We start from the raw sequence: 13,387 nt of genomic DNA on the forward strand, positions 1-13,387 counted from the left end.
ACCCTGTCTCTACAAAACATTAGCTGGGGCTGGTGGTGTGTCTGTAGTATCAGCTACTAGGGGAATCATAGGGGGCACCGAGGTGGTAGGATCACATTGAGCCCAGGAGGTTGAGGATGCAGTAAGCCGTGATCGTAAGCCACTGCTCTCCAGCTTGGGTGACAGAGCAAGATGACCTTGTCTCAAAAAAAAAAAAGAGAGAGACATTATTATCTGTTTTAAATACGACTGAAGTGCTTCGTAATTATCTCCTTCCCCCACTAGAGAGTGAGCCTTCTAAGTCAAGAACTTTGTCCTAATCATCTTTCTATCCACAGAACATTACTTGGCACATAGCAGGCTTCTCAGTGAATGTTCATTAATAAGTAACTGAATATTATAAAGGAGATTCTTAAAAGGTTGTGATTCAATGTAGTATTTTTATTTCATTTTATTTATTTATTTATTTTGAGATGGAGTCTCACTCTGTTGCCCAGGCTGGAGTGCATTGGCATGATCTCAGCTCACTGCAACCTCCATCTCCTGGGTTCAAGTGATTCTCCTGTCTCAGCCTCCTGAGTAACTGGGAATACAGGCATGCACCACCACATCCGGCTAATTTTTGTATTTTTAGTAGAGATGGGGTTTCACCATGTTGGCCAGGCTGGTCTCGAACTCCTGACCTCAGTTGATCCACCTACCTCAGCCTCCCAAAGTACTGGGATTATAGGCATGAGCCATCACGCCTGGCCTAATGTAGTATATTTTAATTTAAGTTATATTGTGGAACTGTTCCTCCACCCTAGTTTCTTCAAATTCCCATTTTCCTTCCTCATTATCCAGGTAATTGATAGAACCTTAAATATTGACCCTAATAATACTGTTTATTCCATTGAGTGCTCTGTACTATATGACAAAATACTTCCACCTGTATATGATCTTGTAAAATACATATTAAAAATAAATTTTTATAAATATATATATAGTCTTTTTTCACTCTGCATTTCACCTTGTGTATAACCCTTCATAGACCTTGGTAGATGTGGGGGGTCTTAATGTCACTTTTCGCCTCTAACTGCCCAGGGCCTTGTCTGTGCCTTGTGGCTCTTATAACCCACACTTCTTGGTTTATCCATGACAGTCCCATTGTCAGCTCATGCTTATCACTCTGGTTCTCAGTACACTTCTTAACCATGGTCCCTGGTGATGTCCCTTACTATCTCGGCCATGCACTTAAAAGCACATTTGTTATATTTTATCCAGCATTTCTAGGTATTTTTTAGATGAAGAGTTTTCAGGTAATCTAGGCTGCCAAGATACCAGAAAAGGAAATCTCTGCAAGAAGCAGTCGCATGTTCCCTTATTTAATACCCATAGTAAGCACCAGAAAAGCAAGCTTCTTTATACCTACCAAACCTAGGAGACAAAAAAAAAAAAAAAAAAAAGGAAAAAAAAAGCCTTGCTTCTATTGTCCTAGCCTCTTTGTAAAAGAAAGAAAACAACATATCTCCTGAGAATTTGGTATCGTGAGTTTACCATTATGTGGGCTTCATGTTCAAGTTTATACTTGGCTAATTTCTCATCTTGGAAATGATTACAAAATGTGCCTACCAGAAACAGCATAGATAAAAAACCCCACTGAAAAGCTCATAATTCAAAATTACAAAACACGCCAGAAAAGAATCCACCATGTCAGCAGAACTAATAAATAGCAGAATTAGTTCTTCCAAGAACTACAAATTACAGAATTATTGAATACTATAGCAGCCAGGCCCCCATGAAAACAGTATCTCCTGGTATTCATACCCTTTCATAATCCTCTCCCACCAAGTATGGGCATAACATGTGGCTGCTTCTAATCAAGAGAATATAGCAATGGTGATGATTTGTACGTGATTACATGTATGTGGTTACATTACATAAGATAGCAATGCCTGTCTTGCTAAGAAATTCTCCCCTTTGCTGGCTTAGAGAAGCAAACTGCCACACTGTGGGCTGCCATATGGAGAGAGCCATATGACACAGAACTGAGGGTGGCCTCTAGCTGACTGCCAACAAAAATCTGAGGCCATCAGTCTAACAATGTGTTACCCTGATGTCCAATCCAATTCTGATGCTAGAAACTGAATATTGCTAACAACCATGTGAACACTGAAGCAGATCCTTCCCCAGTCGAGCCCCAGATGAGACACTAGCCCTGGCTGAGACCTTACAGAAAACCCAACAAAGTTGTGCCCAGAATCCTGACCTACATAAACTATGAGATAATAATGTGTGTTGCTTTAAGTCACAAATTTTGTGATAATACTGTTATGACAGAAGAGATAACTAATGCAGCTACAAACTATAACACATGTTTAAAATGATTAGAGACATCAAAAAAGAAACTGTGGCAGGCCAAGCATGGTGGCTCATGCCTGTAATCCCAGCACTTTGGGAGACTGAGGCACACAGATCACCTGAGGTCAGGAGTTCAAGACCAGCCTGACCAGCATGGTGAAACCCCGTCTCTACTAAAAATACAAAACATTAGCCAGGCGTGGTGGTGCACACCTGTAATCCCAGCTACTTGGGAGGCTGAAGCAGGAGAATCATTTGAACTGGGGAGGCAGACGTTGCAGTGAGCCAAGATCATGCCATTGGACTCCAGCCTGGGCAACAAGGCGAAACTCCGTCTCAAGAAAAGAAAAAAAGAAACTATGGCATGTGTATACCTATGTAAAAAACCTGCATGCTCTGCACATGTATCCCAGGACTTAAAGTAAAATAAAAATGTTTTTAAAAGAAATTTTAAAATGAGGAAAAAGACCAAAAGCCCCAGGAAATTTTGTAAAACACAAATATAATGTTTAATAATACAAAAACATAATCTTAAAATGATTTAACTCAATGGGTAAGTTAAATAGCAGAATGAAATCTGAAGAATATATGAACTGAAAAACAGTACAAAGAAAATTGATCTATTTCAATCTAAAACATACATCACAGATATTCAAAGGTGGAAAAACCTGAAAGAGGGGTTAAGAGTGACATGAAATATACAGTCATGTGCTGCATAAAACTGTTTCAATCAATGGTGGACCACGTATACAATGGTGGTCTCATAACATAATGGAGCTGGAAAATTCCTATTGCCTAGTAACACTGTAGCACATATATTACTCACATGTCTGTGGTGATGCTGGTGTAAACAAACCTATTGCACTGCCAGTTGTATAAAGGTATAGCACACACAATTATGTATAGTACAAAATACCTGATAGTGATAATAAATGATCATATTACCGGTTCATGTATTTGCTACACTATATTTTTTATCATTTTTTTAGAATGTACTCCTTCTACTTATTAAAAAAGTTAACTGTAAAACAGACTCAGGCAGGTGCTTCAGGAGGAATCCCAGAAGAAGGCATTGTTATCATAGGAGATGACAGCTCCATGCATGTTACTGCCCCTGAAAACCTTCCAGTGGTAAACACACTGAGGTGAAATACAGAATGCCAAAGTCAAAGAAAAGACTGCAAAAGTAAACATGAGAAAAAACATCCTCCTACAAAGGAGCAACAGCATACTCTTCAATAATAGCAATGGAAGGCAGAAAACAATAAAACAGTATTTTCAAAGTGGTGAGAAGAAACTGTCAACCTAGAATTCTATATTCAGCTAAATCATCAATAAGAGAATAAAACAGACATTTTCAAACAAATAGGGTCTACCACTAGTAGGCCCTAATGGAAAAACTACTAAAGGATAGTCTTCAGGAATTAAACTGAAAGGAAGGAATATGACACAAAAAGCAATAGCAAGCAAGAAATTTGTGAATAAACTGACATAAACATTGACAGTATTAAAAAAGTAATGATGACTAGTAGGAGGGTAAAAGCCAAAATTAACAAAAATACTGTACAAAAATTATATGTAAAATGGGCAAGGTATGGTAGAATTAAAGTGTTCTAAGATCCTCGATTTATTTGAGAGAAGGATGAAGATAATGATTAATTTTAGACTTCACGGATTTCAGTATACATGTCAAAACTGTAAGGGTAAAAAGAGAAATATAATATGTAACTTCCAAACCAGTAGAGGGAAACAAAATTTAAAACATTATCACTATCCATATTTTACAGAACATGAAACCAAGACCTATTAAAACTAACTGACTTAACAAAGTTTACCCAGCTAGTAACTAGGAGAATGTAAATAATTCATGTCTTTCAATGCTACGTTCTGTGATTTTTTTTTTTGCCTTCTACGTCATATAGCCTCTGATCTAGGTGATATATTAAAATAACAGTGTGTTACCCTGACGTCCAATCCAATAAGACAAAAATCTCACACTGCTGAAAGAATTTCTTTATATTAAATAGCACTTTGCAGTAAAAGTGCTGTGGATTTACCTAGGAATTCTCTTATTTCTCATTTCCATTTCATTCTTACCTACCCTCTTCATTCGTTAATTACTACATTTTCCATATAATTCTTCTCCTAGACTCTAAGTTTTTTCCTTCTTCCCATTTTTTATTTTTAAAATTTGGTGTGTGTGTGTGTGTGTGTGTGTACTTAAACATGTTTAATATTTTTGTTTCATACGTTTACTTATTTTTATTTAAATATCATTATGTATGCTATGGAGAGTGATAGATTCTAAATGCATAATTTTTGTTAGGATATAGCTTATTTGAAAGATTTCACAAGTTACAAAAGACAGTAGTCCTCAGGTCTGTTTCATTCTCTAGTAGCGTTCTCTCACTGAAGCAAGTATGTAATGTCAAAAAAACTGTAGAACTCTCAGCAGAAACGCTATAAGCCAGAAGAGAGTGGGGGCCAATATTCAACATTCTTAAGGAAAAGAATTTTCAACCCAGAATTTCATATCCAGCCAAACTAAGCTTCATAAGTGAAGGAGAAATAAAATACTTTACAGATGAGCAAATGCTGAGAGATTTTGTCACCACCAGGCCTGCCTTACAAGAGCTCCTGAAGGAAGCACTAAACATGAAAAGGAACAACCGGTACCAGCCACTGCAAAAACATACCAAATTGCAAAGACCATCGATGCTAGGAAGAAACTGTATCAATTAATGGGCAAAATAACCAGCGAACATCATAATGACAGGATCAAATTCACATATAACAATATTAACCTTAAATGTAAATGGGCTAAATGTCCCAATTAAAAGACACAGACTGGCAAATTGGATAGAGTCAACACCCATCAGTGTGCTGTATTCAGGAGACCCATCTCACGTGTGGAGACACATATAGGCTCAAAATAAAGGGATGGAGGAAGATCTACCAAGCAAATGGAAAGCAAAAAAAAGGAGGGGTTGCAATCCTAGTCTCTGATAAAACAGACTTTAAACCAACAAAGATCAAAAGAGACAAAGAAGGCCATTACATAATGGCAAAGGGATCAATGCAACAAGAAGAGCTAACTATCCTAAATATATATGCACCCAATACAGGAGCACCTAGATTCATAAAGCAAGTCCTTAGAGACCTACAAAGAGACTTAGACTCCCACACAATAATAATGGGAGACTTTAACACCCCACTGTCAATATTAGACAGATCAATGAGACAGAAGGTTAACAAAGATATTCAGGGCTTGAACTCAGCTCTGCACTAAGCGGACCTAATAGACATCTACAGAACTCTCCACCCCAAATCAACAGAATATACATTCTTCTCAGTACCACATCACACTTATTCTAAAATTGACCACATAATTGGAAGTAAAACACTCCTCAGCAAATGTAAAAGACCAGAAATCACAACAAACTATCTCTCAGACCACAGTGCAATCAAATTAGAACTCAGGATTAAGAAACTCACTCAAAACCACACAACTACATGGAAACGGAACAACCTGCTCCTGAATGACTACTGGGTAAATAACGAAATGAAGGCAGAAATAAAGATGTTCTTTGAAACCAATGAGAACAGAGACACAATGTACTAGAATCTCTGGGACACATTTAAAGCAGTGTGTAGAGGGAAATTTATAGCACTAAATGCCCACAAGATAAATCAGGAAAGATCTAAAATTGACACCCTAACATCACAATTAAAAGAACTAGAGAAGCAAGAGCAAACAAATCCAAAAGCTAGCAGAAGACAAGAAATAATTAAGATCAGAGCAGAACTGAAGGAGACAGAGACACAAAAAACCCTTCAAAAAAATCAATGAATCCAGGAGCTGGTTTTTTGAAAAGATCAACAAAATTGATAGACTGCTAGCAAGACTAATAAAGAAGAAAAGAGAGAAGAATCAAATAGATGCAATTACAAATGATAAAGGAGGTATCACCACTGATCCCACAGAAATACAAACTACCATCAGAGAATACTATAAACGCCTCTATGCAAATAAACTAGAAAATCCAGAAGAAATGGATAAATTCTGGACACATACACCCTCCCAAGACTAAACCAGGAAGAAGCTGAATCTCTGAATAGACCAATAACAGGCTCTGAAATTGAGGCAGTAATTAATAGCCTACCAACCAAAAAAAAAAAGAGTCCAGGACGACATGGATTCACAGCCGAATTCTACCAGAGGTACAAAGAGGAGCTGGTACCATTTCTTTTGAAACTGTTCCAAACAATAGAAACAGAGGGAATCTTCCCAAAAAAAGAATTTTAGACCAGTATCTCTGACATCAATGCGAAAATCCTCAATAAAATACTGGCAAACCGAATCCAGCAGCACATCAAAAAGCTTATCCACTACGATCAAGTTGGCTTTTCATCCATGGCATGCAAGACTGGTTCAATATATGCAAATCAATAAATGTAATCCAGCATATAAACAGAACCAATGACAAAAACCAGATGATTATCTCAATAGATGCAGAAAAGGCCTTCGACAAAATTCAACAGCCATTCATGCTAAAAACTCTCAATAAACTAGGTATTGATGGAATGTATCTCAAAATAATAAGAGCTATTTATGACAAACCCACAGCCAATATTATACTGTATGGGCAAAAACTGGAAGCATTCCCTTTGAAAACCAGCACAAGACAAGGATGCCCTCTCGCACCACTCCTATTCAACATAGTGTTGGAAGTTCTGGCCAGGGCAATCAGGCAAGAGAAAGAAATAAAGGGTATTCAATTAGGAAAAGAGGAAGTGAAATTGTCCCTGTTTGCAGATGACATGATTGTATATCTAGAAAACCCCACTGTCTCAGCCCAAAATCTGCTTAAGCTGATAAGCAACTTCAGCAGTCTCAGGATAAAAAATCAATGTGCAAAAATCACAAGCATCCGTATACACCAACAACAGACAAACGGAGAGCCAAATCATGAGTGAATTCCCATTCACAATTGCTACTAAGAGAATAAAATGCCTAGGAATCCAACTTACAAGGGATGTGAAGGACCTCTACAAGGAGAACTATAAACCACTGCTCAACGAAATAAAAGAGGACACAAACAAATGGAAAAACATTCTATGCTCATGGATAGGAAGAATCAATATCGTGAAAATGGCCATATTGTCCAAGGTAATTTATAGATTCAATGCCATCCCCATCAAGCTACCAATGGCTTCACAGAATTGGAAAAAATTACTTTAAAGTTCATATGGAATCAAAAAAGAGCCCGCATTTCCAAGACAATCCTAAGCAAAAAGAACAAAGCTGGAGGCATCACACTACCCGACTTCAAACTACACTCCAAGTCTACAGTACTATGGTACTGGTATCAAAACAGATATATAGACCAATGGAACAGAACAGAGGCCTCAGAAATAACACCACATATCTAGAACCATCTGATCTTTGACAAACCTGACAAAAACAAGAAATGGGGAAAGGATTCCCTATTTAATAAATGGTGCTGGGAAAACTGGCTAGCCATATATAAAAAGCTGAAACTGAATCCCCTCCTTATACCTTACACAAAAATTAATTCAAGATGGATTAAAGACTTAAATGTTAGACCTAAAACCATAAAAACCCTAGAAGAAAACATACGCAATACCATTCAGGACATAGGCATGGTCAAGGACTTCATGTCTAAAACACCAAAAGCAATGACAACAAAAGCCAAAATAGACAAATGGGATCTAATTAAACTAAAGAGCTTCTGCACGGCAAAAGAAACTACCAACAGAGTGAATAGGCAACCTACAGAATGGGAGAAAAATTTTGCAATCTACCCATCTGACAAAGGGCTAATATCCAGAATCTACGAAGAGCTCAAACAAATTTACAAGAAAAAAACAAACAACCCCATCAAAAAGTGGGCAAAGAATATGAACAGAAACTTCTCACAAGAAGACATCTATGCAGCCAACAGACACATGAAAATATGCTCATCGTCACTGGTCATCAGAGAAATGCAAATCAAAACCACAATGAGATACCATCTCACGCCAGTTAGAATGGCGATCATTAAAAAGCCAGGAAACAACAGATGCTGGAGAGGATGTGGAGAAATAAAAATGCTTTTACACTGTTGGTGGGAGTATAAATTAGTTCAACCATTGTGGAGGACAGTGTGGCGATTCCTCAAAGATCTAGAACTAGACATACCATTGACCCAGCGATCCCATTACTGGGTACATACCCAATAGATTTTAAATCATGCTACTATAAAGACACATGCACACTTATGTTTATTGTGGCACTATTCACAATAGCAAAAACTTGGAACCAACCCAAATGTCCATCAATGATAGACTGGATTAAGAAAATGTGGCACATATACACCATGGAATACTATGCAGCCATAAAAAAGGATGAGTTCATGTCCTTTGCAGGGACATGGATGAAGCTAGAAACCATCATTCTCAGCAAACTATCACAAGGACAGAAAACCAAACACTGCATGTTCTCACTCATAGGTGGGAATTGAACAATGAGAACACTTGGACACAGGGCGGGGAACATCACTGTGGCCTGTTGCGGGGTGGGGGGCTGGGGGTGGATAGCATTAGGAGAAATACCTAATGTAAATGACGAGTTGATGGGTGCAGCAAACCAACATGGCATATGTAGACCTATGTAACAAACCTGCATGTTGTGCACGTGTACCCTAGAACTTAAAATATAATAACAATTTTAAAAAAGAAAAAATATAATTGAAATAAAAGAAAAATCTCCAAATTAAAAAAAAAAAAACTGTAGAATGATCTATAGTAACAATCTAGTCTCCAAATCTTAGCAGTGGTATATGGTAACTTGGCAAGCTGTTGCTAGGGTCAAAGATGTCTCTACAATATGGTGATGATTCCCTTTCTCCTTGCCAACACCATTTAAATTGGTTTCCAACTGTGTACTATTCTATCTTGAAGCCATGTGGTGAAATCTTCAGGGTGCACCCAAGACAGTATTTCAAACTCTTGTACTCTTTAGTCATGCTAATCACTGTTACTAATATACCCTTCCCCATCTAGTCTGAATAAAGATATTTCTGCAATATTTCATGGGGCAATAAAACTTCAGGGTTTATGTACAGAAAATCATGTAAGTCTCTTGAAATCAAATCTCAGTCTCCTAGCACACAACTTGGCAGATATTTGAAAACAATATAAAATCAAGTTCATAGAAACTTTATTTATTTATTTTGAGTCAGCGTCTTGTTCTGCCACCCAGACTGGAGTGTGGTGGCATAATCATAGCTTACTGCACCCTTGAACTCCTGGGCTCAAGCGATCCTCCCACCTCAGCCTCTCCAGTATCTGCGACTACAGGTGCACATCACTATGCCTGGCTAATTTTTAAATTTTTTATAGAGATGCGGTCTCACTTTGTTGTCCAGGCTGGCCTTGAACTCCTGGGCTCAAGCAATCCTCCTGCCTCGGCCTGCCAAAGTACTGGGATTACAGGCATGAGCCACCACGCCTGGCCCATAGCAATTTTAACATAGTCCAGCTTATTGTATTCTGCCATTGGCATTATCAATCCAACGATCTAAATTGTAAATTTACCCCTGAAGAGAGTCACATATCTATTATAAAGAAACAAATAGCATTTCATACCATAAAATGAATCTCTAGGATTATAGTATTACAGGCAGTTCTTCTATCTGAAGTCACAGAAACCTGGGATAATTATAAACCTAAACCAATTTAGACAATTGCTTCTCTAACCAAAAAAATAAAGTTGGGTGTGGTGGCGCATGCCTGTAATCCCAGCACTTAGGCTGAGGCAGCAGGATCACTCGAGCCCAGGAGTTCAAGGCTGCAGTGAGCTATGATCCCTCCACTGCACTCCGGCCTGCGTGACAGGGCAAGATCCTGTCTCTAAAAATGTAAATAAATAAAAAAGTAAGACAAAGTAAAATAACTACAGATGCAAAGAGCAAGTATGTAAAAAAAAAAAAAAACACACACACACATAGATCTGCTTCTTTTATCTTTCTTCATTCCTAAAAGCAAATGTCTCCATTGTTTTCCTCTCATCCTGCTTTAATTATCCAAAAGAGAACCTAGGAAAAGATAAAAACCTTATAGAGCTTGAAAATCCCAAAACAGAATAATCCACCTTCAAGTAACCAAAACTGTGTGGTTTTACAATCATTTATTACTAATAATTAACAAGTCAACCAAGCTCAAATAGAATTTCCTCTTTTACAAGGTCATGGAAATATGAAAATTGTTAAGAAAAAAACTCACTTAATTGGGCAGCTGAAGATTTTTGGAGGCATACTCTTTGTAGTAGTGAAAACATAATAAAAATAATGCATTGTACTTGAACAGACAGGGGCAATAGTTTAGGAGGATTAGGGCAATAGGTTATAGAGAATTACAGGTAAAGGATTAACAAACAACAGTCAACTGTGTGGTCTCAGAAATGGTGCTAGTAAATTAGAGAGATAATTTCATGATTTCATGGAGACAGATATGGGCTATGTAGAAGCTGAAGCCCTGATTCTCACAGTAAAAAGTACAAAGCTCTGTCAGCTGATTTACAAAGCATAGTTATTAATGCCAGAGTCAGGGTGGGGGAAGTAACAATGAACATCCAGTGGTACACTATGATACATCAAATAAGATTATAACATAATAAATAAAATGATGAAGCTAGTTTCCTTAGCACTGTTCATGGGGAGGTCCTCTGGAATGCAGTATTCTGGATTGTAAGAATCACTTAAGTGGTGAACAGATATAGAAGTGATTAGCACTTTTCTCGGCTTGGAGACCTGTCTCCATAAAAGATCAGAAGAGACTGAGAATAAAAAACTGCGAAAATAAGTCAGCTTGAGTCACAATTCTGCTCCCTTTCCTTCTTCCCCACAAAAGAGGCTATTCTCTCTGTCTCCTTTTACAGAGAATCCTCTGTTCTTTCCCCTCTATTTTTTTTTTCTTTCCTCCTCTATTTGGCTTCAGGGTGGTCTTGAAACATTCTTTCCTCCACTCCCTGGGTGTCTGTCTCCTATGACATGTAGAACAGAAGCCTAAACAACTACATGGGGCCTGCACTGCATAGTCAGTCAACATCTTTTCCTGCTCATACCAAGTCAACAGCCTAGTATGTCCAACAGCTGATATCTGCAGGAAGCTCAGAGAGCAACATTGGTCAATGTCTCTGTTCCCAATCACTTCAATGATGCATTACATGTCCATTCTCAGGGTCTTCTTTTAAATCACTCACAACCAAACCAAAAAGGTATAAATTAGAAAAAAAAAAGAGAGAGAGATGTTCTTTATGAGAAGAACAAGTAGTTGGCAAAAGAAAATAAAGCAAACCAAATAAAAGAGATAAAACTGCAAACTCACAAATCATATTATAAAACAATATTCTGCTGATTTCAAATAAAGTAATCCCATGGCAACAATTTAATTGCTGCCTTTTTGCCTGCGATCCCAGATTTCTCTTGTTTGGGACTGGACACAATTTTCATTTCTCTGTGTACTTAGTGCTTCACATTGAACCAATATTATTTACTACGTACTTGCGCTTGCTTGCATACTTTAAAAGGCTGAAGTGTTTCTTGGTAGAAAAGCTGATGATAAGCCTGCAGGTCAAACCAAAAGTACACACTGTTCTTCCACAACTACAGATGGAAAAAGTACATAAATTATTACCACCCAATTATTAAAACTCTTACAAAGCTCTAATTTCAAATATAAGTAACTGTTTAGCTCCTTGCTGTTACCATAAATGAGGTTCAATTTAAGATGGTTTTAATCTTCTATCACAAACTAGCAATACACAAAATATTTATTGATATCGTTTCTGGAAGATTATATTTTTGCATGTATGCCTCTCACATAATTAGTCATTAAAATGGTAAGTATTCTAGTTAACAGTTAAAAGAGTAGCCACGTATTTTGATATATATGGGTAATGTGTATTACAGCAGAACCAAACATTACTCTAGTAATTGAACCAGTTAAATACTTTTTTTTTTTTTTTGAGACAGTGTCTCACTCTCTCACCCAGACTGGAGGGCAGTGGTGCGATCTCGGCTCACCACAACCTCCGCCTCCAGGCTCAAGTGATTCTCCCACCTCAGCCTCCCGAGTAGCTGGGATTACAGGCATGCGCCACCACGCCCAGCTAATTTTTGTATTTTAGTAGAGGTGGGGTTTCACCATGTTGGCCAGGCTGGTCTCGAACTCTTGACCTCAAATGATCCACCTGCCTTGGCCTCCCAAAGTGCTGGGATTACAGGCATGAGCTACCGCGCCTGGCCAATACTTTTCATTTGAGAAAAAGTAAGACTGACTTCTTTTTTTTAATTTTGAAAAACCAACTGGAAATAATGTTGCCACTATTCATTGTAATTTGTAATTGTAGGATGAGCAAAAGAATTATAATTGAGATGCTTAAATATTTACTAAATATTAAATATGAATTTTCCTATCACAGATGGGAATTTTAACATCAAATATAATTATGTGAGCACTTAATTATTTCAATGTCTCTTATTTTTAAATGAAGTAAAATTATAAAATTAAATTTTAAATAATTATTTTCTACCTTGTTCCCTGAATGCTTGCAGAATTTAGTAAAGAAGAATCCAGCTCTATTTTCTACATACAAAGATTGCAACAAATTTTCCATGTCAAATCCTCCCAAGGCACCAACATCTGACATGGTTTTAACCTAGATAACAAAACAGAAGTCTATTATCCACCCAAAAACATTGTAATTTTTTTGTGGCATTACACAACAGGATTTCATAAACTCTACCATGCTGTCATTTTCCCACTGGACTATTTTATTTTTGTACCATATATGTAATTAATGCAGTATGTTTGCATTTGAGAGTCATATAACATTCATTTGTGGAGCCCAACTATAGCCACAGAATATATTCTATTATAAGCCAATCTGATTTTAAACTTAATGTTGAAGCAACTTCCCAGCCTCAATTATTTTCATGTTTCAGGCAAAGTAAGACCATTTTAGGAGTACTCCAAATCCTTGTTGGTGGCCTCTTTCATACAT

General features: G+C 37.4%; 1 protein-coding gene across 30 annotated transcripts in view; it reads right to left on the reverse strand.

The window, feature by feature from the left end:
* The window catches only part of RGS22 (regulator of G protein signaling 22), a 160,982-nt gene that overhangs the window by 73,517 nt on the left and 74,078 nt on the right, over positions 1 to 13,387 (reverse strand). For 24 of the 30 annotated variants that reach the window (XR_008504061.2, XR_010127331.1, XM_054497635.2 and 21 more), the window contains 2 exons: positions 12,917 to 13,042; positions 11,886 to 11,987 (listed from right to left, as the gene is read on the reverse strand). The exons of 4 other annotated variants lie outside the window; for them this stretch is intronic. Coding sequence is in view for 24 of the 26 variants with exons in the window: in XM_054497635.2 (XP_054353610.2) it covers positions 11,886 to 11,987; positions 12,917 to 13,042 (228 nt within the window). In the remaining 2 variants the exon portion in view is untranslated. The remainder of the gene's footprint in view (positions 1 to 11,885; positions 11,988 to 12,916; positions 13,043 to 13,387) is intronic. 2 more of the 30 variants (XM_054497621.2, XM_063669410.1) reach the window with 1 other exon arrangement.

The sequence above is a fragment of the Pongo pygmaeus genome, chromosome 7 (assembly GCF_028885625.2).
Source record: "Pongo pygmaeus isolate AG05252 chromosome 7, NHGRI_mPonPyg2-v2.0_pri, whole genome shotgun sequence".
NCBI classification, from domain to species: domain Eukaryota; kingdom Metazoa; phylum Chordata; class Mammalia; order Primates; family Hominidae; genus Pongo; species Pongo pygmaeus.